The 23,045-nt window shown below is 63.6% G+C and overlaps 5 protein-coding genes across 11 annotated transcripts; 1 reads left to right on the forward strand and 4 right to left on the reverse strand.

The window, feature by feature from the left end:
- Positions 1–7: 7 nt before the first annotated feature.
- Positions 8–13,121, reverse strand: MAN2B1 (mannosidase alpha class 2B member 1). Its single transcript, XM_090128769.1, has 24 exons — positions 12,534–13,121; positions 11,762–11,864; positions 10,821–10,994; positions 10,094–10,287; positions 9,413–9,548; positions 8,683–8,825; positions 7,932–8,048; positions 7,287–7,369; positions 6,786–6,906; positions 6,619–6,697; positions 5,453–5,562; positions 5,224–5,331; positions 4,572–4,688; positions 4,299–4,487; positions 3,589–3,686; positions 3,386–3,509; positions 2,774–2,892; positions 2,573–2,674; positions 2,178–2,265; positions 1,791–1,871; positions 1,506–1,712; positions 750–905; positions 235–337; positions 8–153 (listed from the first exon to the last, which is right to left on the reverse strand). The coding sequence occupies exons 1-24, from the start codon at positions 12,624–12,626 to the stop codon at positions 53–55; spliced, it is 2,946 nt and encodes a 981-aa protein (XP_089984895.1). The 5' UTR covers positions 12,627–13,121; the 3' UTR covers positions 8–52.
- Positions 13,122–13,309: 188 nt separating this feature from the next.
- On the reverse strand, positions 13,310–14,559 carry WDR83OS (WD repeat domain 83 opposite strand). Its single transcript, XM_031614191.2, has 4 exons — positions 14,403–14,559; positions 14,222–14,327; positions 13,516–13,613; positions 13,310–13,432 (listed from the first exon to the last, which is right to left on the reverse strand). The coding sequence occupies exons 1-4, from the start codon at positions 14,435–14,437 to the stop codon at positions 13,366–13,368; spliced, it is 306 nt and encodes a 101-aa protein (XP_031470051.1). The 5' UTR covers positions 14,438–14,559; the 3' UTR covers positions 13,310–13,365.
- On the forward strand, positions 13,619–16,458 carry WDR83 (WD repeat domain 83). Its single transcript, XM_090128781.1, has 10 exons — positions 13,619–13,702; positions 14,578–14,810; positions 14,936–15,056; positions 15,146–15,251; positions 15,341–15,389; positions 15,475–15,601; positions 15,686–15,753; positions 15,852–15,960; positions 16,066–16,180; positions 16,272–16,458. The coding sequence occupies exons 2-10, from the start codon at positions 14,708–14,710 to the stop codon at positions 16,419–16,421; spliced, it is 948 nt and encodes a 315-aa protein (XP_089984907.1). The 5' UTR covers positions 13,619–13,702; positions 14,578–14,707; the 3' UTR covers positions 16,422–16,458.
- A 34-nt stretch (positions 16,459–16,492) lies between these two features.
- Positions 16,493–19,238, reverse strand: DHPS (deoxyhypusine synthase). The gene is made up of 9 exons (XM_090128780.1): positions 18,979–19,238; positions 18,572–18,736; positions 17,971–18,092; positions 17,774–17,870; positions 17,463–17,549; positions 17,276–17,381; positions 17,081–17,184; positions 16,868–16,993; positions 16,493–16,794 (listed from the first exon to the last, which is right to left on the reverse strand). Exons 1-9 carry the CDS (start codon positions 19,222–19,224, stop codon positions 16,699–16,701), a joined length of 1,149 nt encoding a protein of 382 aa, XP_089984906.1. The 5' UTR covers positions 19,225–19,238; the 3' UTR covers positions 16,493–16,698.
- A 274-nt stretch (positions 19,239–19,512) lies between these two features.
- On the reverse strand, positions 19,513–23,026 carry FBXW9 (F-box and WD repeat domain containing 9). Of its 7 annotated transcripts, none has more exons than XM_090128774.1 (11): positions 22,877–23,021; positions 22,321–22,683; positions 21,594–21,761; positions 21,369–21,497; positions 21,047–21,159; positions 20,870–20,961; positions 20,632–20,780; positions 20,294–20,407; positions 20,109–20,198; positions 19,898–19,963; positions 19,515–19,811 (listed from the first exon to the last, which is right to left on the reverse strand). In XM_090128774.1, the coding sequence occupies exons 1-11, from the start codon at positions 22,952–22,954 to the stop codon at positions 19,737–19,739; spliced, it is 1,437 nt and encodes a 478-aa protein (XP_089984900.1). In that variant the 5' UTR covers positions 22,955–23,021; the 3' UTR covers positions 19,515–19,736. The 7 variants fall into 7 exon arrangements, 5 of the variants coding, with proteins under 5 accessions (XP_089984904.1, XP_089984900.1, XP_089984899.1 ...); XM_090128773.1 differs by having other exon boundaries at positions 19,518–19,811; positions 20,632–20,783; positions 22,877–23,017; XM_090128776.1 differs by having other exon boundaries at positions 19,520–19,811; positions 21,622–21,761; positions 22,861–23,014.
- Positions 23,027–23,045: the final 19 nt, after the last annotated feature.

The following is a 23,045-nucleotide window of genomic DNA, read 5'->3' on the forward strand; positions in this document are numbered from 1 at the left end:
TGGGGGGGGTCACAGAAATGAACCCCCCCCCCCCCCCTCCAATAAGCAGAACTCAGCGTTGCACCGTGGCCAAAAAGGTGCGGATCTGCATTGGGCGCAGCATCACCCGGCGGGGGTCCAACGGTGGGGGGCGGCGGCGGCGGCGGGGGGGTCCTGGGGGGGGAACAAAAGGGTTAAAGGGGAGATTGAGGACCCCCAACCCCCCCCCTGAGCCCCCCCACCCCCCCTTCATACCTGTGGATGGGTTCCAACGCAGTCGGGAAATGGAATCCAGGGGGGCATCGGCCCCCAAATTCAGCTCCTGCAGCTCAGTGATGGAGAAGGGGGAGAAAAGGTTCTGGGGGGGGAAAGTGGGGGGGGGGCGGTTAGGGGGCAGCCCCATAAGTTGGCCCGGAGGGGGGGGTCAGAGCTGGGACCCGTAAGTGGGGGCTTCGGTCCCACAGAGTGGGGAGGGGGGGGGTCAGCTCCATCCTGAGACCCCCAAGCCACGCAGTTCTGCTGCATGGGGGTCTCAGCCCCACAGTGGGGTCTCATGGGGGCGTCTGTGCCCCATAGTGGGGTCTCAGTGGGGGGTCTCAGCCCCACAGCGGGGTCTCATGGGGGCATCTGTGCCCCATAGTAGGGTCTCACCGATGGGTCCCTGCCCCACAGTGGGCAGGGTCTCTGCCCCATAGTGGGGTCGTAGTGGGGGGGTCTCTGCCCCATAGTGGGGTCTCGCTGGGGGGGTCTCCGCCCCACAGGGGTCTCACCAGCAGGTCGATGCTGACGGGCTGGGATCCGTTCCTGCTCTCCCCGCTCTCAAACTGATGCTCCAGGCGCAGCAGCAGCTCCGTTTCCCCGTCGCCGCTCGCTGACAGTGTCAGCAGGTGGACGCTGGGGGGCAGCACTGAGCGCAGCGCCGAGAACTGGGGGAGGAACGGAGACGCTCAGAGGCGGGGGGGGGAGGGGGGCATAGCGGGGACCCCCCCAATATCCCCCCCCAATAGATTGGGGGGACCCCAGGAGGGGTCACACTCCGTATGTTGGGGGTCACAGAGGGACCCCAGGAGGGGGAAAGCAGGGAGAATGGGGGCATAACGGGGACCCCTCCCATTACCCCCCATAGGTTGGGAGTCATGGGGGGGGGGGGAGGGGGGCACAGTGGGGACCCCCCCCATCACCCCCCATAGGTTGGGGGGACCCCAAGGGGGGGTGAACAATGGGGACCCCCCATAAGTTGGGGGTCATGGGGAGGAGGGTACAATGAGGACCCCAAGAGGGGGGGTGGGGGGGCACAATGGGGAGCCCCCCCATCATCCCCCCATAGGTTGAGGGGACCTCAGGAGGGGGGCACAATGGGGACCCCCCCAATACCCCCAATAGGCTGGGGGGTCACAGAGGGGGGACAAAAAGAGGACCCCCCATCACTACCCCATAGGTTGGGGGTCACGGAGAGGTGGGGGGGGGGGGGCACAACGGGGACCCCTCCATAGGCTGGGGGTCACGGGGGGGGGTCTCCATCCCACCTCCCGCACGTGGGGGGTCCCGGAAGCCGACAGGATCACGTGGGGCTCCGCCGCCATTTCCTGCGCCATCAGTCGATGCCCGTCGGCGGCCACTTGGGGGCGCTCCAACAGAACGCGGTGCGTCCCGCGCACCAGCGCCCCCTGGCGGCCCTCCAGCAGCGCTTCTCCGACGCCGCGGTTGTCGTCGTAGAGCAGCCGCCGGTGAACCTTTAATTGGGGGGGGGGGGGGCGGTTATGGGGTGAAGCCCCCAACCGTACCCCACATCGCCGCCCCACACAACGCACCATCAGCTCCACCGAGCCGTCGGTGATGCTGGAGCCGCCCTGAGAGCGATCGGTCAGCACCGTCAGCTGCACTTTGTCGTCCTATGGGGATGAATGGGGCCATCAGCGCCGCCCCACGGCAGCCCGACCCCAAAGCCCCCCCTCGTGGACCCCCATTCCCCCCTGTTTACTCCCATTTCCCCCTCTTGAAACTCCATTCACTCTCTGGACCCCATTTCCCCCCCAGGAACCCCCATTCCTCCCTTTGGAATCCCCATTTCCCCTTCTCGATCCCCATTTCCCACTCTGGAGCCCACATCCCCCCCTCTGGAACCCCCACTTCCCCCCCCTCTCCCCCCCAGGACCCCCATTTCCCCCTCAGCCCAACCCCACCCCCTAATTTGGCACCTTAATGAAGATCCGGGTGTTAACGGGGTAATAATTGCCAGCAACGGGTTCAGTTTGGGTCAGGTTCCACGTGGGGCGATAATTACGCCTGGGGGGGGGGGATAAAAAGGGGGTGAAAGGGGTGAATGGGGGTCCTGGGGGGGGGAGGAACAGGGATTCTAGGGGGGGAGCACTGGGGCTTTTTAGGGGGGGCAACGGGGATTCTATAGGGGATAATGGGGCTTTTTATGGGGGCAATGGGGCTTTCTGGGGGGACATGGGGGTTCTATAGGGGATAATGAGGCTTTTTGGGGGGGCAACGGGGGTTCTATAGGGGATGTTTTTTGGGGGGAGGCTACGGGGGTTCTATAGGGGATAATGGGGGTTTTTGGGGGGGGGTTTTTTGGGGGTCCCACCGTCGCTCCAGGATCTGCCTCCCATTGGAGTCGGTGTAGAAGCGGCCGCCGCTGCGCAGCGCGGTGTCGAAGCGGCTGATGACCTCCTTCCCCCATCCGTCCCTATAAGGATGGGGGGGGGTTGGGGTGGTCGTGAGGGGGATCCCGTGACCCCATAACCCCCCCCATCCCTTCCAACGACCCCCCCCCACACACACTCACTCCACAGGGATGGGGCCCACCGTCCATTCCAGCTCCACGAAGCGCCGCCCCGCGTGCAGCCGCACCGCCTGCCAGCACCACGGCGAGAAACGCTGCTGCAGCTCCTGCAGCTGGGGGGTCTGGGGGGGAAGACGGGGGGGTGGGCCATGGGGGGACACCTCCAACACACGGGGACACCCCCCAGGTAATGGGGCACCCCAAAGCCATGGGCACACCAACCCGTGGAGACACCCCCAGGTATGGGATGCCCCAGAATTGCTCGTGGGTTCGCCCCACAACCATTGGGATGTCCCACAGCCACAGGGGCACCCACAGGTATGGGGTACCCCAAACACCCCCCACGGAGACACCCCACAGCCATGGGGATACCTCCAAGCCATAAAAACACCCCCAAAGCCATGGGGACACCCCCAACCCATAGGAACACCCCCAGCCCATAGGAACACCCCCAACCCATGGGGACACCCCACAACCATGGGACACCCCAAACCCCACTATGGGGATGCTCCCAACCCATAGGAACATCTCCAACCCATGGTGACACCCCAAAGCCACGGGGATACCCCAAAGCCATAGGAACACCCCCATCCCATGGGGACACCCCCCACCCACCTTCACCACAGAGGTGCTGACTCGCCCCGACCCCACAACAGGAATGGGGTGGGAGCTGTTGGGACGGAAGATGTAGGCGCCCGACGCCTGTGAGCTGTCCTCGTTCCCAATGCTGGCGTTGTACCTATGGGGCCAGGAGGAGGAGGATGAGGATGGGGGAGGTGATGAAGGCCCCCCCCCCCGCGCCCCGTGTCGGTGCTCACCAATAGAAGCTCTGCGTGACGGGCAGCACGATGCCCTGCTCCAGGTTCTGGATCTCACTCATCAGCCCGGTAATGGGGTCAAAAAGGACGCGGAGGTACTGTGGGGTGGGATGGACAGAACCCAAATGTTGGCAGTGCTGCCTTGGGGTGGGGCTGGAGGGGTTGGGTTGAGCTGTTCCAGTTGAGTTGACCCAAACCCCATTGGGTTGAGCCACCAACCCCAGTTAGGTTGACCCAATCCCACTGAGTTCAGCCAATCCCAGTTAAGTTGACCCAAATCCCATTGGGTTGAGTCAAACCCCATTGGATTGAGCCACCAAACCCAGCTGATTTGGGTTGGGTTGACCCAACGCCACGGAGTTGACCCAAATCCCATTGGATTGAGCCAACCCCATTGGGTTGAGCCATCAATCCCAGTTGGGTTGACCTAATCCCATTGAGTTGACCCAAACCCAGTTGGGTTGACCCAAACCCCACTGAGTTGACCCAAATCCCATTGGATTGAGCCAATCCTAGTTGGGTTGACCCAACCCCATTGGGTTGAGCCATCAATGCCAGTTTGGTTGATCCAATCCCATTGAGTTGACCCAAACCCAGTTGGGTTGACCCAAACCCCATTGGGTTGACCCAAACCCCATTGAGTTGACCCAAACCCCATTGAGTTGAGCTCACTGCGCTGACCCAACCAACTCCACATGGGGGATTCCCACCTCATTCTCAATCTCGTAGGGCCGCTCTGGTTTCGGGGGGCTCGGGGGGGTCTCGGTGTCACTCAGCCGCGTCACCCCAAAGGCGCTGAACCCCACAGCGGGCGCCGACGCCTGGAAGAGGAGCTCCCGAGCCCCGCCGCCATCTTGGGGCCGCCGGAGCCGGCGGGTGGAAGGGGAGACGGGGACGAGCTGAAGGGTGGATCAATGGGGAGATGTGAGATATGGGGTGGGAAAGGGGGAGATGTGGGGTGGAGGGGTGGGGAGGAGGCTCACCACGCTGGGCACCGCTCGGCCATCGGGGTCTGTCACGACGTAGGACGTCCCATTGACCGGAAGGCGGATGGGCCAAAGGATGCGACGTGGGAGAGGGTTGTAAAGGATGACGGAGAACTGCGGGACAGACGGACGTGGGGATGGAGGGACAGACGGACAGGAAGATACAGAAACAGAAGGACAGGGGAACAGAAGGGTGGAGAGACAGAGGGACAGAGGAACAGAAGGACAGGGGAGCAGAAAGACAAGACAGAAAAATAGAGACAGAAAGAGAGAGAAAAATAGAGGAACACAAGGACAGAGTGACAGAAGGACAGAGGAACACGAGGACAGAAGGACAGAGGAACAGAAAGGTAGCGGAACACAAGGACGGAGGCACAGAATGGCAGAGGAACACAAGGACAGAGGAATACAAGGACAGAAGGACAGAAAAACAGAAAGACAGAGGAACAGAAGGACAAAGGGATGTGGGGACAGAGGCACAGAGGTACAGAAAAACAAACGGACAGAGGAACAAAAGGACAAACGGATGTGAGGAGAGAAAAACAGAAAGAGAGAGAGACAAAAGAACAGAGCGACAGACAGACGCAGGGACAGAGGGACAGACGGACGTCCCCCCCCTCCCCCCCCCCCGCCGCCCCCCCATCCTCACGCTCTCAGCCGCCTCAGTTATGGGGCAGACGCTGACGTTCAACGCCTCGCAGAAGACAAAGCTCTCCTTGCTGCCCCCCAGCACAGACAGCGCGTTGGCCACCAGGACCTGCGGGAGGAGGAGGGGGGAGGAGGAGGGGGGGGGTTGTGGGGGGGTCACAGACGGCCCCCCTTTCCCCCCCGCCCCCTCCCAAAGCGCCACCCTGTGCCCCCCGCATCCTGCCCCACACCTGGCACGCCGCCCAGCCCCCCGCCAGCTGCCTGGCGTAGTCGTTGGCCACGTGCTGCCGCTCCGTCCCGCTGACGGCGTCGTGGTGCTGCATCACGGCCACGGCTGCCCCTATTGGGGGGGGGGGGGGGCACCACGGTGGGGTTGGGATTTGGGGTTGGGGGCACAATGGTGGGGTTGGGGGGCAAAACAGTGGGGTTGGGGTTGGAGGCACCACGGTGGGGTTGGGATTTGGGATTGGGGGCACAACAGTGGCACTGGAGGCACAACAGTGGGGCTGGGAGCACAACAGGGGGGTTGGAGGCACAAGGGGGGGGTGGGGGCACCATGGTGGGGTTGGGATTTGGGGTTGGAGGCAAAATGGTGGGGCTGGGGGCACAACAGTGGGGTTGGGGTTGGAGGCACAAGGCGGGGAGTGGGGGCACCACGGTGGGGTTAGGATTTGGGGTTGGGGGCACAATGGTGGGGCTGGGGGCACAACGGTGGGGTTGGGGGCACAACAATGGGGTTCAGGGCACAACGGGGGGGTTGGAGGCACAAGGGGGGCACTATGGTGGGGTTGGGGATTTGGGGTTGGTGGCAAAATGGTGGAGCTGGAGGCACAACGGTGGGGTTGGGGGCACAATGGTGGGGGCACTATGGTGGGGTTGGGATTTGGGGTTGGGGGCACAATGGTGAGGTTGGGGGCAAAACAGTGGGGTTGGGGTTTGAGGCACTAGGGGGGGAGTGAGAGTACTATGGTGGGGTTGGGATTTGGGGTTGGGGGCACAATGGTGGAGCTGGGGGCACAATGGTGGGGTTGGGGACACAATGGTGGGGGGGTGGGGGCACTATGGTGGGGTTGGGATTTGGGATTGGGGGCACAATGGTGGGGTTGGGGGCACAAGGGTGGGGTTGGGATTTGGGGTTGGGGGCATAATGGTGGGGTTGGGAGCAAAACAGTGGGGTTGGGGTTGGAGGCACTAGGGGGGGAGTGAGAGTACTATGGTGGGGTTGGGATTTGGGATTGGGGGCACAATGGTGGGGTTGGGATTTGGGGTTGGGGGCACAATGGTGAGGTTGAAAGGCACAGCAGTGGGGTTGGGGGCACAATGGTGGGGCTGGGGGCACAACGGTGGGGCTGGGGGCACAATGGGGGCACAGTGCTGTCCCCACATCCCCACTCACGGAGCGCAGCGCTGCCCCCGGTCCCATAGGGCCCATTGCGTGCAGCCGACCCCACCAGAGCCTCCAGTTGGCTGCAGATCTGCGGGGAGATGGAGCAGTGGTTGGGGGGGGTCCCAGAGGCTGGCGGTGCCCCCAGGGGGTCTCTCTGGGTGCCCCCCGGGTCCCACCTGCAGGAAGCTGCTGCTCAGACGCTCGTAGCGCTTCAGGCTGGGCCGGCTGCTGAAGAACCCCGTCCAGAACTGGTGGGGGCCGTCCGAGTAGGGGAAGAAATCGTCCGTCTTCACGGGCCTGTGGGAACGGCCGGCTGTCTGTCTGTCCGTCCATCCCTCCCTCCATTTCTCCATCCATCCCTCCCCCCATCCATCCGCTCATTTCTCTATCCGTCCTTTTCTCCATCCCTCCTTTTCTACATCCATCCCTCCATCTCTCCTTCTCTACTTCTCCATCCCTTCACCCCTTCCTTCCTCTCCATCCCTTCACTTCCTCCATTCCTCCTTTCGTCCCTCCCTCCCTTTACTTCCTCCATCCCTCTCCCCTTCCCTTCCTCCCTCCCTCCATCTCTCCATCCATTCTTCCACCCATCCCCCCATTCCCCCCTCCCTCCTTCCCTTCGCCCATCCCTCCATCCCTCCATCCCTCCATCCCTCCCTCCCTCCCTCTCCCCTCACCAGCTCAGGTTTGCACGGTGCAGCTCCCACAGGTAACACGACGGCGTGGAATACAGAACGTGGACCCGGCTGCCATTGCTTTGCTGGGGGCACAGGCTGGGGTCAGCAGTGGGGACACCCGGATTTGGACACCGCAGTGGGGACACAGCAATGGGGACACCTCAAATATGGACACCACAATGGGAGACACAATGGGGACACAGCAATGGGGACACCTCAAATAGGGATGCTACAATGGGGACGTCACAATGGGGGACACAAAGGGGTCACAGCAATAGGGGACACCACAATGGGGACAGAAAGTGGGGACACTGCAATGGGGGATACAGAATGGGAATACCTCAAATAGAGGCATTGTAAAGGGGGGGACACACCACAATGGGGACAAAGATTAGAAACACCGTAACAAGGAAATCTCAAATAGGGACACCACATTGGGAACACAATGGGGACAGAGACCAGGGACACCACAAGGGGGACACCTCAAATAGGGACACTGATAGTGGGGGACACTGCATCGGGGGACACAGCATTGGGGGACACAGCATCGGGGACGCCATGGGATGCCGTGGGGATGCAGTGGGGACGCCATGGGGACACCATGGGGACGCCATGGGGACACGCAGCGGGTCCGGCTGTGCCCACCCTGGCGTTGACGTGGTCGATGAGTTTGTCCATGTTCTTGAACCACAGCAGGGCGTTCTCATAGTGGAAGTCGGAGCCCATGGTCATCACGATGTGATTCGTGCGGAACCGCCGGGCCTGCGGGCAGCGCCGCGATGGGGACAGCAGGATGGACTCCCCCCACAGCCCCCACCCCACAGCCCCCGACCCCACACTCTCCGTCCCCCCATCCCCCATCCATCCATCCCCTATCCCCCTACAAACCCCTGGTCCCATCCCTGCACCCCCCCCATCTCCCCCTCCATTCTCCCCAGCCCTGCACCCCCACAATCCCACCACCCCATCCCCACCCCACGGCCCCCATCCCCGTCCTTGGGATCATCCCATCCCCTCGTGCCCCCTGTCCCCCCTCTCCCCACATCCCTCCACCCCCCATCTCCCACGCCCCATACCCCACACCCCCCCATCTCCACCCCACCCTCCCTAACAACCCTAACATCCCATCCCCACATCCTCCCACCCCCCATCTCCCTACCCCCACACCCCCCCACCACCCCTCACCCCCCATCCCATCCCCACACCCCCCACCTCTCACCCCCAGATCCCCCCCATCCCATCTCCCACCCCCCATCCCCCAACACCCCCACAACCCACATTCCCCCCCCATCCCCTCTCCCATCCCCCATCTCCCACACCCCAACACCCCCACAACCCCCCCCAACACCCCCACAACCCACATCCCCCCCCCAGCCCCATCTCCCACCCCCCCCACCTGCTCAGCAGCTATCTTTAGGAACAAGGTCACCGTGGCATTCACGTTGTTCTCAGTGCTCTCCCCATCCACCACGGGGGGGTCACTGCAAAGCTGATCCCAGCAGAACCCCGGGGGGGGGTTGTAGACATTGGGGAGGATTCCTGGGGGGGGGGGGGGCGGGGGGGAGATAAATGGTGTCATCAGTGGGGAGTTGGGGGAAAGTGATGGGGGTCAACTTCAGGAGTAAGGAACGGCGTCAGGATGACTCTAAAGATGGGGTGACCCTAAGGATGAGGATGGGGTGACCCCAAAGATAGGGATGGCATGACCCCAAGGATAGGGATGTGGTGACCCCAAAAATGTGATTGGAGTTGGGATGGCTCCAGGAACAGGGATCTGGTTGGGGTGACCCCAAGAATGGGGATGGGGTGACCCCAAGAACTCGGATGGGGTTGAAATGATCCCAAGAATAGGAATGGGATGACCCCAAAGATGTGGTTGGGGTTAGGATGACCCGAGGAACTGGGGTGACTCCAAGAACAGGAACAGTGTGACCCCACGGATGGGAATGGGGTCGTCCCAATTATAGGAGTGGGGAGACCCCAAGGATGGGGATGGGGTTGGGAACAACACAACCACGATGAAGGCAGCACCAACAGGGTGGTGACACCACCAGGAAGGGGACAGGGAGACATGGACCCCCCCGGGGACCCCAGGAAGGCCATAGGGGGGGGAGGGGGGGTCCCACCAGTGAAGATGTCGCTGTCAAGGGAGGGGTCGCTGCCCCCCCCCGCCCTCCAGATGAGCTCCATCTCCTGGTGCTCCTCTCGGGCTGCCTTGTCCTGGTAGTCCACGCGGCCCAGGAACAGCCCATCGTACCCCATCTGGGGGGGGAGGGGGGATATGGGGGTGCTGGGGGGGGATATTGGGGTGCTGGGGGGATCTGGGGGTGCTAGGGGGTGTTATGGGAGCATTGGGGGAGGTATGGGGGTGCTGTGCGGCAATATTGGGGGTGCTGGAAGAAATATGAGAGTGCTGGGGGGGACATGGGGGAGCTGGGGGAGATATTGGGGAGGATTTGGGGGTGCTGGGGGGATATTAGGGGTGTTGGGGGGTTATTGGGATCCTGGGAGGCATACTGGGGGTGTTGGGGGGGATGTGGGGGTGTTGGGGGGATCAGGGGGAAGGAGGGGGGATATGAAGGTGCTGGGGGGTTTATTGGGGTGCTGGGGGGTGGGATCTGGGGGTATGTGGGGGCCTGCAGGGAATACTGGGGTGCTGGGGGTCCCCAACCCAAAGAAGAGGATATGGGGGGTAGTGGGGGTAAATGGGGCTCTGGGGGTTCCCCGCCCCGGGGGGGATGTGGGGGTGCTTTGGGGGGATATGGGCATGCTGGGGGGGATTTGGGGGGCTCAAAAGGGGTCCCCACCTGCGCGAAGATGGCGGCCATTTGCCGTGAGTGCCCAAAGGGGTCGATCTGCCAGGCAACGCGGGGGAGTCCACAGGGCCCCAAAGCCCCCCGCAGGAAGCGGCGCCCCAAGGAGAGCTGCTCCAGGGAGGGGCTGTAATGCGCAGCCCCTTCATCGCCCATACACCACCCACCCCCCACCAGCTCCAGCCGGCCTGCATTGGGGGGAGGAAAACGGGAGGGGGGTCAGGGGGTAAACCCACAACCCCCCTGTGCACCCACAGCCCCCTCTGTTCCCCTACATACCCCAAACCCCATCCCATTTCCTCAGGACCCCACAAAGAACCCCCCATGCCCCCATATACCCCTATTTTCTCAGCACCCCCTAAAATCCCCCCCATGTCCCCATGTACCCCCTCAGGTCCACCCCCATTTCCCCAGGACCCCCCCCCAAAGGACCCCTAAAATCACCCCCGTGTCTCCAACACCCCCATATCCCCTAATGCCCCTCCCAATACCCCCCATGCACCCAATGTCCCCCCACCCCACAACGTCCCCATATCCGCCAACACCCCCACAGCACCCAATGCCCCTCATACCCCAATATCTCCCTACCCCCCACCATCCCCATATCCCCCCACCATCCCCAAATCCCCCAACGCCCCCCACATCCCCACACTTCTCCACACCCCCATCTCCCCCCATGCCCTCAATGACCCCACAGCCCCCCCACGACCCCCCCCCTCACCCTCCTCCACCAACGCCCGCACTGCTCTCCGCATCTCCTCCTTCTGCTCCCTCCACCACCTCTCCATGAAGGCCACCTCTGCGTACACAAATCGCCTCCTGGGCTCAGCCAGCAGCTGGGCCACCACCGAGTCCAGGATGTACTGAACCCCAGCGTGCTGCATGTCGTTGCGCACTGTGGGGAAGGGGTTTGGATGAGACCCCCACTCATACGGCTCAGGGACCCCCCATCCACGTGGTGTCCCCATAGAGATGGGCTTCGCTCCCCCCTAAGAGTGGCTCTGGGGACACATAGCAGGGGTTGGTGGCTTTGGGGACAGGGGGGAGGGGAATTTTGGGGACATGTGGGGTGTGTGGGGGGGTTGAGGATGGGTCCCCCACCACATAGGGGTTCAGGGACCCCCCATCTACGTGGTGTCCCCATAGAGATGGGCTTCACTCCCCCCCTAAGAGAAGTGTTGGGGACACACAGAGGAAGTGGTGGCTTTGGGGACACATGGGATGGCAGTTCTGGGGATATGTGGGGTGTGGGGGGGGGTTGAGGATGGATCTCCCCACCCTGCAGGGACTTAGGGACTCCCATCCATGTGGTGTCCCCATGGAGGTGGTCTTGCCCCCCCCCCCAAGAGGGGTTTTGGGGACACATGAAGGGGGTGGTAGCTTTGGGGATGTGGCTGGGGGGGGATATTGGGGATATATGGGGAATGGAGGGGGTTGAGAATCCCAATCCGTGTGGTGTCCCTATAAAAGGAGTTTTCACCCCCCCCTAAAAGGGGCTTTGGGGACACATGGAAGTGGTGACCTTGGGGATGTTGTGGGGGGAGTGATGGCTTTCAGAACGCCTACGGATCGTCTGGGACATTGGGGGAGGGGGGAGTGGTGGCCTCGTGGATACTTTAGGGATATGGGGAGGGGGGCAGCCCTGGGGGGGGGGTCACACACCGCCATAATAATACTGATCCACTGTTTTCAGCCAGCCCACATCGTCGTGTGTGTGGGGCACGAGGTGCACGTTGAGGAAGCCAGGGCGTGTGGGGGGACAGGACTGCAGGTAGAAAAGGGAGGAGGGAACACATATGGGGCTGTGACACCCCCAAAACCTCCCCCCCCAAAAAAAAAAACCACCTCCCTGCCACACATGTCCAGTGGAAACCATGCGTTGGGGGGTGGGGAGAGAAAAGCAGAACCCATAAATCTGGCTGTGACCGCAAATGGGGGCGGGGACAAAGCGGGGCACAGCGCAGTGGCACCGGGGACCCCCCCTCCCCAGTGCCCCCAATCCCATCCCAATGCCTCCCAGTTCCATCCCAATGCCCCCATTCCCACCTTGGTGCCCCCATCCTATTCCTACACCCCAATTCCCACTCCAATGCCCCCCAATACCACCTCAGTGCCCCGAATCCCATCCCAATGCCCCCCATTCCTTCCTCAGTGCCCCCAATCCCACCTCAGTACCCCCCAATCCCATCCCAGTGCCCCCATTCCCATCCCAGTGCCCCCCAGTCCCACCTCAGCCCCCCTATTTCCACCCCAATGCCCCTCAATCCCACCTCAGCGCCCCTATTTCCACCCCAATGCCCCCCATTCCTTCCTCAGTGCCCCCCAATCCCACCTCAGTGCTCCCAATCCCATCCCAATGCCCGCCATTCCTTCCTCAGTGCCCCCCAATCCCACCTCGCTGCCCCCATTCCCATCCCAGTGCCCCCCCCCCCACCTGATACCCGCAGCCCGCGGCCGCGGCCACTGCCGCCCCCCACAGCAGCAGCGCCGCCCGAACCGCCGCCATGCCGTTCGAGCGCGAGATCATGTGACCGCTTGCTCACGTGACCCGAGGGTGGGGGGAGGGGCGACCCTCGGTTCCGCCCCGCCTACTCGGCGAAGAAGAGCCAATAGACGGCCAGAGCGGCACCGCGCCCCGCTCTGATTCGTTGCAGGCGGTGTCAGTGCGACACCCTACGGTTTTCCGTTATCAACGGTTCTCCAAACCCCGCCCCCGCCAGCACGCGATTGGCAGAGCGAGACGGACACCGCTCTCCTCCAATGGGGCGTCGGGAAACTTTGAGGCGGGAAACGATTCTCCTCACAGCTCCTCACCCCGCCCCCGTAGGCACGCGATTGGCGGAGAGGTCCGTCTTCTCCTCCAATGGGGCGTCGAGTTACTGCGAGGCTCGAAGTGCTTCTCCTCAGATCCTAAAACCCCGCCCCCGCCAGCAGTTGATTGGTGGAGAACTAGACTGACAACATCCTCCCCCAATAGGGTGCCGAGTTGTCATGAAGCAATGCTTCTTCTCACAGAAACTGAAAGAATTGAGCAGAGCGCGCAGCGAGGAGCGCAGCAGGCATCGCCTCTGGGCCCGGGTGTCCCTCAGCCCCACGGATCCCCCCTTTTTGGGGTCCGTTCAGCTCCCCCCCAAACCTCCCAGAACGGCCTCATTCCCTTTGCAGCAGAGGCGGACCCTTGGAGGTAGGTGAACCCACAACGACAGCAGCTCAGCCCCTACAGCCGCCCCTTTATTATCACAGCCCCAAAGCAGGAGCCCTTTTTGTCACCACGGAGGGGACATGGGCTGTGGGTTCTGCAGGTAGGACATCACCACAGCTGAGATCGAGAGCCTGTGGGGAAGGAAAGCAGCGTCAGGGCAAGGAAACTCCCCAGTGTGCCCTCCCTGCCCCAACCCCTCATCCTCAGTGCTCACATGAAGCTGCTCATCATCTGCTTTGTATCCTCAGAGCTGCGTGAGTTGGCGAAGCTGATGAAGGAGCAGTAGACAGCGATCCAGGCGCACCACTTCAGCTGCAGCACCAGGAGGGGACGCCCGTGAGAACCCCAACAGACCCCAAATGGTGGCAGCAGCTCCCCCAGACCGATAGCAGGCCTGGCAGGTCCTCTTCGGTGCTCCCTCAACCCTGCCTGGTCCCAATTGCTCACTCCATTCCCACCGCAAAGCCCCCAGTCCCATCTCAGTGCCAACATTCCCATCCCAATGTCTCCCATTCCCACCTTGGTGCCCCCCAGCATCCTCCCACAGCTCAGTGTGTTCTGGGTATTTCCTTCCTGGACCAATCTTGATTCCTGTGCACCATTCGATGCAGTGCTGGCCTCAGTAGCTCCTTCCCAGTCGAATCCTGGCCCTGATGGATCCCCCCTAGGGAGTCCCAGTTTTATTTTAGCCCCGATTCTCCCTCCCCAGCCCTCCCAGCTCTCAACTCTCCCATTGGCCCGGTCCTGTGTCGATCCCCCCCCATCCCAGTGCTGCTTCTAATTCTCCCCACTTCCCCTGAGTCTCACCGGCTCGTTCCCCGTATAGCCCGGGTCCTGATTTTCTCACCCCGCAGCCCTGCCTGGTTCCGTAGCTCCGTCCCGGTTCATTTCCCCCCCTCCCCACCAGCCCGGTGCCGCACCTTGAGCATCAGCCCGCACATGCTGAACACCATGCCCAGCAGGTTCATGTAGTCCGGCGTGGGGTCCTCCAGCGCCGGGTTGCTCTCGGTGGTGGGCGGCTTGTACCTGCGGGCGGGGCCGTGAGCGGGGAAGGGGAGCCCTGACCCGAACACCCCCCCGGTGCCCCCTCCTTCTCCTCACCGCGTAACCCGCGCGGGCCGCCGCGGGTCCGCCATTGCGGGTGGTCAGCACTCACTTCCGGCGCCGTTACTGGGAGTGCGCAGGTGTAAACTTCCGGTGGTTGCCGGAAGTATCCTTCAGCCTGCTTCCGGCGCTGCTGCTGAGGATGCCCAGATGTGAACTTCCTGTGTTGCAGCCGGAAGTATCCTTCAGCTCAGCCACAAACTTCCGGTATTCATCGGAAGTGTCCGGCAGCCAGCTTCCGGCGCGGTTATTTGAACTTCCGCCGCCGCCACCTGCAGTGTGCGTTTCATCCCGGTACAACCATGGCGTTCCCGCGACCTCGGCCCGCTCGACCCGAGCTGCCCCGGAAGCACGTGCGGACCATCGAGTGCGGGCAGGGAGCAGTGCGCGCCGTGCGCTTCAACGGTGAGAGCGGAAACAGGGCTGGGAGCGAGATGGGGGGAGCTCTGTTCCCATCCCGGCGGTGCGGCGGGTGGACGCGGCGACCCCCCCGTCCCTCACACGGCCGTTCTCGGGGTGCCCACACGCAGTGGACGGCAATTACTGCCTGACGTGCGGCAGCGATAAGACCTTAAAGCTGTGGAACCCACACAAGGGCACAGTGCTGCGCAGCTACCAGGGCCACGGCTACGAGGTGTTGGACGCCGCCGGGTAAGTGGGAGGGGGAAAGGAAACGGGAACCCACCCACCCTTCTTGGAGCCACCCCAGAGCCTGACGGGGGTGTCTGTGACCTCCACAGGTCTTTTGATAACAGCCAGATCTGCTCGTGTGGCTCTGACAAAGCTGTGGTGCTGTGGGATGTGGCCAGTGGGCAAGTGGTCCGCAGGTACCGCGGGCATGCAGGGGTGAGTGTTATGGGGGGGTGCACTGGGATGGGACCCCTCCCTCCCCACAGCACCCAACCCACAGCACCCACCCTTTGTGCCTCCTGCAGAAAGTCAACTGCGTGCAGTTCAACGAGGAGGCCACCATCATTGTGTCTGGTGAGGAGAGACCACCGCTGTCCCCCCATCCTGACATCTGCTGACCCCCCCCGGGGGTTCAGTCTGACCTTCCCCCCTCCTTTAGGCTCCATCGACTCCACAGTGCGCTGCTGGGACTGCCGCTCGCGCCGCCCCGACCCCGTGCAGGTGTTGGATGAGGCCAAGGATGGCATCTCCAGCCTGAAGCTGTCAGCCAGCGAAATCCTGACAGGGTGAGGGCAGGGGGGGACAGAAACCGCAGGGGTGGGGACTGAGACCCCCCCGATGCTAAATCCCCCCTCCCCAAATCCCCACAGCTCTGTGGACGGCCGCGTGCGACGCTACGATCTGCGTGCAGGGCAGCTCTACTCTGACTACGTGGGGAGTGAGTGATGGGGAGGACGACTGGAGAGAGATTGGAAGACACAAAGCAATGGGGGCAAGGGGGGGGAACACCCAAAATCCCCCCCACACTTCTTTCAGGCCCCATCACCAGCGTCTGCTTCAGCAAGGATGGGCAGTGCGTGCTGGCTGCTAGCCTGGATTCCACGCTGCGCCTGCTGGATAAGGAGACGGGCGAGATGCTGGGCGAGTGAGAGCTGGTGGGGGTCGTTGGGGGGGCTATGGGAGGGGTTGGGGGGCTACAGGAGGGATTGGAGTCACAGAAGACCCCTCCTGACCCCTCCCCACCCCGCAGGTACACCGGGCACCGCAGCACATCGTACCGCCTGGACTGCGTGCTGAGCGAGCAGGACACGCACGTGGGCAGCGCCTCCGAGGATGGCAACGTCTACTTCTGGGACCTAGTGGAGGTTAGCCCCCCCCTGCCCCCATACACCTACCCCCTGCCCCCCTGCCTTGCCCCCCACCCCACATATTTGCCCCCCTGCCTCCTCCCCACAGGGCTCCCTGGCACTGACGCTGCCCGTGGGGCGTGGAGTGGTGCAGTCCATCGCCTTCCATCCCACCCTGCCCTGCCTGCTGGCTGCCACCGAGGGCTGCGTGCAGCTGTGGCGCGAGGACGGCTTTGAAGGGGACACCACAACCACGTGACAACTCGGGGGGGGGGGGGGGGGGAAGTCTCCTCCGTGCCCCCCAGGACCCCCAAAAATAAATCCTGCAGCTGGGAGACAGCGCAGTGCTTTATTGATGCCAAAATAAATAGAAGCGCAGGGATGGATAAATGGGTTGTGGGGATGGAGGGACAATACCAGAGCCCTGCCTGCCCCGGGGGGGGTGCTCAGCACCCCAGAGTGAGGGTCCTGACCCCCCCCCCAGCTGTGGGCTCAGCCCCCCCAGGGGGTGTTACCCCCCCCTTCCCACAGGCAGCTCAGTCCCCCTCTGTCGGCACTGGGAAGTCGGCCGCTCTCTGTGCAAACGTCTCCGCCACCAGCAGCGGAAAAACCAGCGAGGCATCAGCATAGACCTGCAGCAGGAGAGGGGTGAGAGACCCTCGTGTCCCCCCCCCAGCCCCCCAAAAATGCCCCCCGTGCCCCCACCTTCACTGGTGTGGCATCCATTCGGATCTTCCCCCACGACACGGCCTCATCCGGCTGCGCCCCGGAGTCGGACCCATCAAACTCCTGTGCTGTGTTCACATAGACTGAGAAATCAGCGCCGTTCCTCTGTGGGGAGGGGGGGCAGAATGAGGGCAGAGGATCCCTATTGCTCCCCCCCCCCTCCCCACTGACCCCCACAGCCCCCACCCTCACCATGAGGTTGGCGTTGGCAATGTGGTGCTTCACCAATCCTCCCCCCAGGATGATCATCCCCGTCTTCCGGGCGAAGATGGCCCTTGTGTTGATGAGCCTCAGGTCTGGGGGGAGGGAGGGGAGGTACAGCTGTCACCGGGGTGGGAGGGGGGGTCCTGCTGTCCCCGTCCCCCCCCCCCATAGGGACAAACTCACCTTCCACAATGTCCAGCACCAACCCTGGGTGTTTGTAGGAGTGGAAGAAGATCATATCCCCCAAGGAGCCATCGGTGAGCGCTGGGCTCAGCACTGGGATGTCATTCTGGGGAGGGGGGGGATGGTGACACCGGGGGGGGGGGGGCCAGCATGGGGAACCCCCCCCCCCCCCAGGGATGCCCCATACCTTCTGAGCCCAGTAGCACACTGACTCGGGGTTGTTGATTTCCTTCCCCAAACGTGCAATCATCCGTGATGGCGTCCACCTCACGCCCTGTGGGACCCCCAAGTGACTCCACATACCCCCAAAGGTGACCCCCCCACCAGCTGACCCCCCCCAGACCCTCCCAAGTGACCCTCTCCCCCCTGCCCCAGATGACCCATGCCCCCCCAGATGACTCTACCCCCCTTGGTGACCCCACATTCTCCCCCCATATGCCCCCTCCCTCCCCCCAAATGCCTCCACTCCCCCCCATATCCCCCCCCTCCCTCCCCCACCTGTGTCTCCTGCTCCTCCACCATCTGATCCAAGATGGGCATCAGCCAATCCTCAAACTTGCAGTAGTTATCATTGGGCACCAACAGGTTTCCGATCCTGGGGATGGGGGGGAGGGGAAAAGGGGGAGGATTGTGCTCAGACCCCCCTGTGCCCCCCACTATCCCCCCTCATTGCCCCCCCCGGGTGCCCCCCGCACCGGTTGATGCCGTTCTGGCGCAGCTCCCGGCCCTTCAGGCTGAAGTCCCCCACGTAGGTGGGTGCCAGGCATTTGATGAGATCCTCCTCCACGCCGCCCGCCGTCGTCACCACCACGTCCACCTGCCGGGGGGGGGGGTCTCAGAGACCCTCAGAAACAGCATCGAGACCCCCCCCTCCCTCCCCAAAGGACTGGGAATGGTGGGACCCCAAAGAATTGGTGGCAGCACGAAGGAATCGCACAGGACAACCCTGGGGGCATTGGGACACCTCGGGGACCCACATCAGAGAGGAATACAAGAGGGACCCCCAGCCCCCCCCAATTCCCCCATACCGTTACACACTGGTCCGGGGTGCCCCCAGGACCCCACTACCACCCGAGGGTTGGGGGGGTTAACGCAGTGAGAACGCCCCCATAACTCCGTATCACATCTCTGTACCCTGGCACCCCCCTGAGTTCCCCCAGGACCCCCCCCCCCAGGATTTCTCTACTCCTCCAATGGTTGAAGGGGAAGAAGTTCAACATAGCGAGGACCCTCCCCCATAACCCTGTATCACACCTCTGTACCCCAGCCCCCCCCCAGGCCCCTCGTGCCCCCTACCATGCGGTGCTGCACGAGGAAGCGGATGCTCTCCCTCACCCCGGAGCTGATGAGGTTGGAGGTGAAGCCCAGGAAAATGGTGCAGCCCGAAGCCGCCCCCCCGGCCCCCCCCAGCTCAGCCCGGCTGCGCTCCGCCGCGCTCAGAGGCTCCATTTTGGCAGAGATCTGCAGGGATGGACGCGGTAAGGGCGGAGGGGGGGGGGCGGTACCCCCCAGGACCCCCCCGACTCCCCGTAGCCCCCCACGACCCGCCACCCCCACCGTGCAGTCGTTACGATTCCCCCCCCCAAGGCCCCCCCCTAGCTCCCCCCCACCATGCCGTCGTTACGACCCCCTTAATGACCCCTCCCCCATAGCTCTCCGCCCCCTGCAGTCGTTATAACCCCCCCCCAGCCCCCCGCCCCCACCATTCGGCGGATCTCAGCGACCGCCCGCGCGAAGCTCGTGGCCTGGAAGCCGGTGGTGAGGAACGAACGCAGCACCGCGCCTGGATCCGGGCCGTCCGCGAAGTCGTAACCGCGCACCGGGAGGGTCTGCGAGGGGAGCGGAGCGCTGCGCTTCAGCACCGCGCGGAGGGCGGCTGCCGGGGCGTCCCCCGGTGGGGGCTCCTCCGCGGGGCCGCTGAGATCCGTGGGCCCCATGGGCGCCGCCATCTTGGGCCGCCCCCCCCCCCTCCGTCGCGCCTGCGCGGTGGCGGCGCCGGCGCCGGATGGCCGCTTGACGCCATCTTGTTGTACGTACGGACGGCGGATCGCCGCCATCTTGTTGTACGGCACGGACGTACGGCTGAGCGCCGCCATCTTGAAGAGGGAATAGTGGCCGCTGAGGGACAAAAGCCGCCAGGCAGCGAAGCGTCAAACCACAGAAAGCTCTTTCAAAATCCCAAACACTGAAACCCCAAATCCCGACGCACTACGGCAAAAACCCCGCTCCTAACCCCCATCATTCCAAGCCCTGACCCCAAACCCACAGCATCCCACCCCCTCCTGTGTTTCCAGACACAACACAGCCACGCACCTCCAGCCAAATCCCTTTAATTCTCGCACAAAGGGCCGCTCTGAGCCCTCGGGGACCCCTCTGCCCACAGGGGGGGTCCCCATCTCCAGCCATGGGTTGGGGTTGAGGGGCAGAGCCCCCATTCCTGGAGGGAGTCACACAGCCACACTCAGCCTCCGAACTTCCACACCTCCACTGAGAGACCCCCGGAGGCGGCCGCCACCACATCACCCTCCACGCTGATCTGGGGAGGAAATGGGGGGGGAAATGGGGAGGAATGGGGGATCCAGGAAGGGAAATGTGTGGGGCCCCCCCCACCTCCCCCCTTACCCCATTGAGAACATCGTCGTGTGTCCAGGAGCAGATGGTGCGGGGGGGATCCGTGGGAACGTGGATCTGTAACAGAGAGGTGCCATTTCCTCCTCCTCCCCATGAAGATATGGGGGGAGGGCACCACATAGGCCCCATGTACCCCAACCCCATAATCCCAGTGCACTGCGGGTGGGAGGGGGGATCACCACATGAGGTTGGGGTCCCTCACCCGCATGGTGCGGTCAGTGGAGGTGGTGTACAAAGATCCTTCATTCTGCCACAGCCCTGTGATCTGCAGGCGGTGCCCTACATCAAAGCGCTGCAATGGGGGCAGTGAGGGGGGGGTTAGAGCCCCAAAGACAACCTCACCCCCCCCCCCCAGCCCTATATATGGCCCTATAGATGGCCCTATACCCGCTCTGCCCGGAAGCGGCCCTCGCTGTTCCCGAAGACGTGGACTCGGCCCTGGTTGTCCCCAGCCCAGAGCTGCGTCCCCCGATATGACATGGAGAGGAGATAATGCTGCAGCTATGGGGCAAAACGCAGCGTTATGGGGTGAGCGGTGTGGGGAGAAAAAGTGGGGAGCGTGGGGGGTGGCAACAGTGCTACACCCCAAACCCCCACTCCCAAACCCAGCCTTGAAACGTTGATTCTCAGACCCCAAACCATGAATGGTTGGAAGGGAATGGAACCCCCAGCCCCACACTTTTCGGGGGGATCAGCCCCACACTTTTCAGGGGGGTCAGCCCCACCTGCAGGCGCTGCAGGACTCCATCAGCACGACGGTCGATGACCACGAGGGTTCGGTCTTCACTCCCAGATATGATGAGGCGATCGTCAGCTGCCAACGCCAGCACTGCACTGCTGTGGGGTTTGTAGGATCGCACCGGGGCCTGGGGGGCTGCTGTGGGGTGTGTGTGGGGGGGGAAGGGGTGAGAGCCCTGACCCCCAAGCGCTGCTGCAGCCCCATATGTGTGGGGCAGGACTCACCCCGCGGGTCGTACGCAGCCACCGTTTTGTCGTAGGTTCCTGTGATGATGGCATCGGGGCAGAAGGAGAGGCACAGCACTGCTGCCCTCTCCCTGTACGGGAGGAAGGTGGGAGAAAAGTGAGTGGGACCCTCACAAAAAAAACCCAATTCTCTCTTCCCGGTGCTCCCAGCCCCACCTGATCTCCCCACACTGCTGCCCTTCTGCCTCCAGGTCCCACAGTTTCACAGTGCTGTCCCATGAGCCTGAGCACAGCGTGGTCCCAGCAGCAGCCAAACACCAAACCCAGCCCTGCAGGAGATGAGTGTGGGGAGGGGGGGGGGGGGGTCACAAAAGGGTCCACAAAACACCCCCATGAGGGGGGGCAACAAGGACCCCAAATCTAACCAGAGGAGCAACAGGGGGTGGTCCTAAGAGGGTAAAAAGGTTCCAAAGGGGAAAAACGAATGCAGGTTCCAGGGCTGGGGGAGAGGGGGGGGGTTTTATATCCTATATCCCACCTTGTGTGTCCCCCCCGGCTCGCTGCCCAAAGCTTTCACTGCAGGGCCACTTTGTGCCCCCCCCAGGTGCCGCAGATCCCACAGATTCACCGTGCGGTCACGGGCACCCGAAACACAGAGGGTCCCCCCCTGTGGATGAAGAAAGGAATAAAGGAGGGGGAGGGAGAGGAGGGGGGGACCACCCTTGAGGTGACCCCCCACCCCCCTCCCCCCCCACACACATACATTTAGGGCCGCGGCCCCCCCTCCAAACCTGCAGGAGGAGGACGGTGTCCACGGAGGCAAAGTGGCCGCGGTCGAGGGAGAAATGGCGCATGGCAGCCCCCCCACCCCCCCAGCGTTGCAGGTGCTCCTCCAGCTCCACACAGGCGGCCGCGGGGTCAAAGTCCTTCTCTGTGGGGTGGGGATAATATATATGGGGGGGAGAAGATATGTGTGGGGTGGGTCAACGTGGGGAAATAGAGGGGGGTGGGGGGGTCTCCAGTGGGCCACAAGGAGGTGGGAGGGGGTCCCCACATCCCCACAGTGCCCCACTCCTCCCTTCCAACTGTATGGGGGTCACCTTCCTGCCCCCCCCCCATACTCCCCATAAGCCCCTCACGGCCACGGTCCAACCCCCTCATCACCCCCCTAACCCCACCTTCCAACACAGGCAGATCCCCCCCATAATCACCCACCCCATAACCCCCACACACAACCCCCCCTCACCTTCCAGCACGGTTAAACCCCCACATCACTCCTCCACCCTCACCGTCCAGCACAGACAGAACCTCCCCATAACCCCCCCCCCCATAAACCCCCCATCTCCACTCCCTATAACCCTTCAGCTCCTCCCCCCACCTACCTGCACAGGCAGACCCCCTCCCACCCCCCATCCTCACTTTCCAGCACACGCAGCACCCCCCCATGACCCCCCCACCCCACAACCCCCCCGCCCCATAACCCCCCTCACCTTCCAGCACTGGCAGCACCCCCCTCGCCCTCCGCCGCAACCGGACCCTCCACGCCACGGCATCGCGGGACACGTCCCGCAGCGCCCGGCAGACGCGGGGCAGCACCGCCCGCACCTCCCGTGCCGCGAGGAACCCGCAGATCCGCAGCAGCAGCTCCAGCGGCAGCGCCAGCAGCCCCCCGCCCGGAACCCCGCCGGTGGGTGACGGTCGTCTCGGGGCCGGCAGGGGCGGAGGAACGGACACCGGGGGGGGATCCGGAGCCGGGGGGGGTTCGGGTTCGGGGTCCGGGGAGCTCGCGGGGCCCCGCAGGCGATCGGCGAACTCCTGAGCGCGGGGGTCGGCGGCGGGGGGCTCCTCCATGGCTGCGGGGGAGCGCGGGGTCACCGGAACCGGGCCAGAAACGGGCCGAACCCCGGGCCCGGTCCTCGATCCCCGTTACCGCAGCGCCCCGACATTCGTTACCGCAGCCCGAAGCCGCCCTCGCGTCCCCCGGTTCCCACACGACCCCCCGCCTCCCCCCGGTTCGGTTTCCGACCCACCCCCAGGTCCCGGTACCGGGCCCGGCCCCGCCGCGTCCCCGTCTCCACGACCACAGGGAGATGCACTTCCGGGGCTACCGCCCACTGACGTCATCAGAAGGCGCCGCAATGACTACGCCATCAACACACGCCACCCGAAAACGGAACCCGGAAGCGGCACCCACTGACGTCACCTGAAGCCGACG

Source organism: Phasianus colchicus, chromosome 34 (assembly GCF_987193195.1).
Source record: "Phasianus colchicus chromosome 34, bPhaCol1.hap1.1, whole genome shotgun sequence".
Lineage (NCBI taxonomy): Eukaryota > Metazoa > Chordata > Aves > Galliformes > Phasianidae > Phasianus > Phasianus colchicus.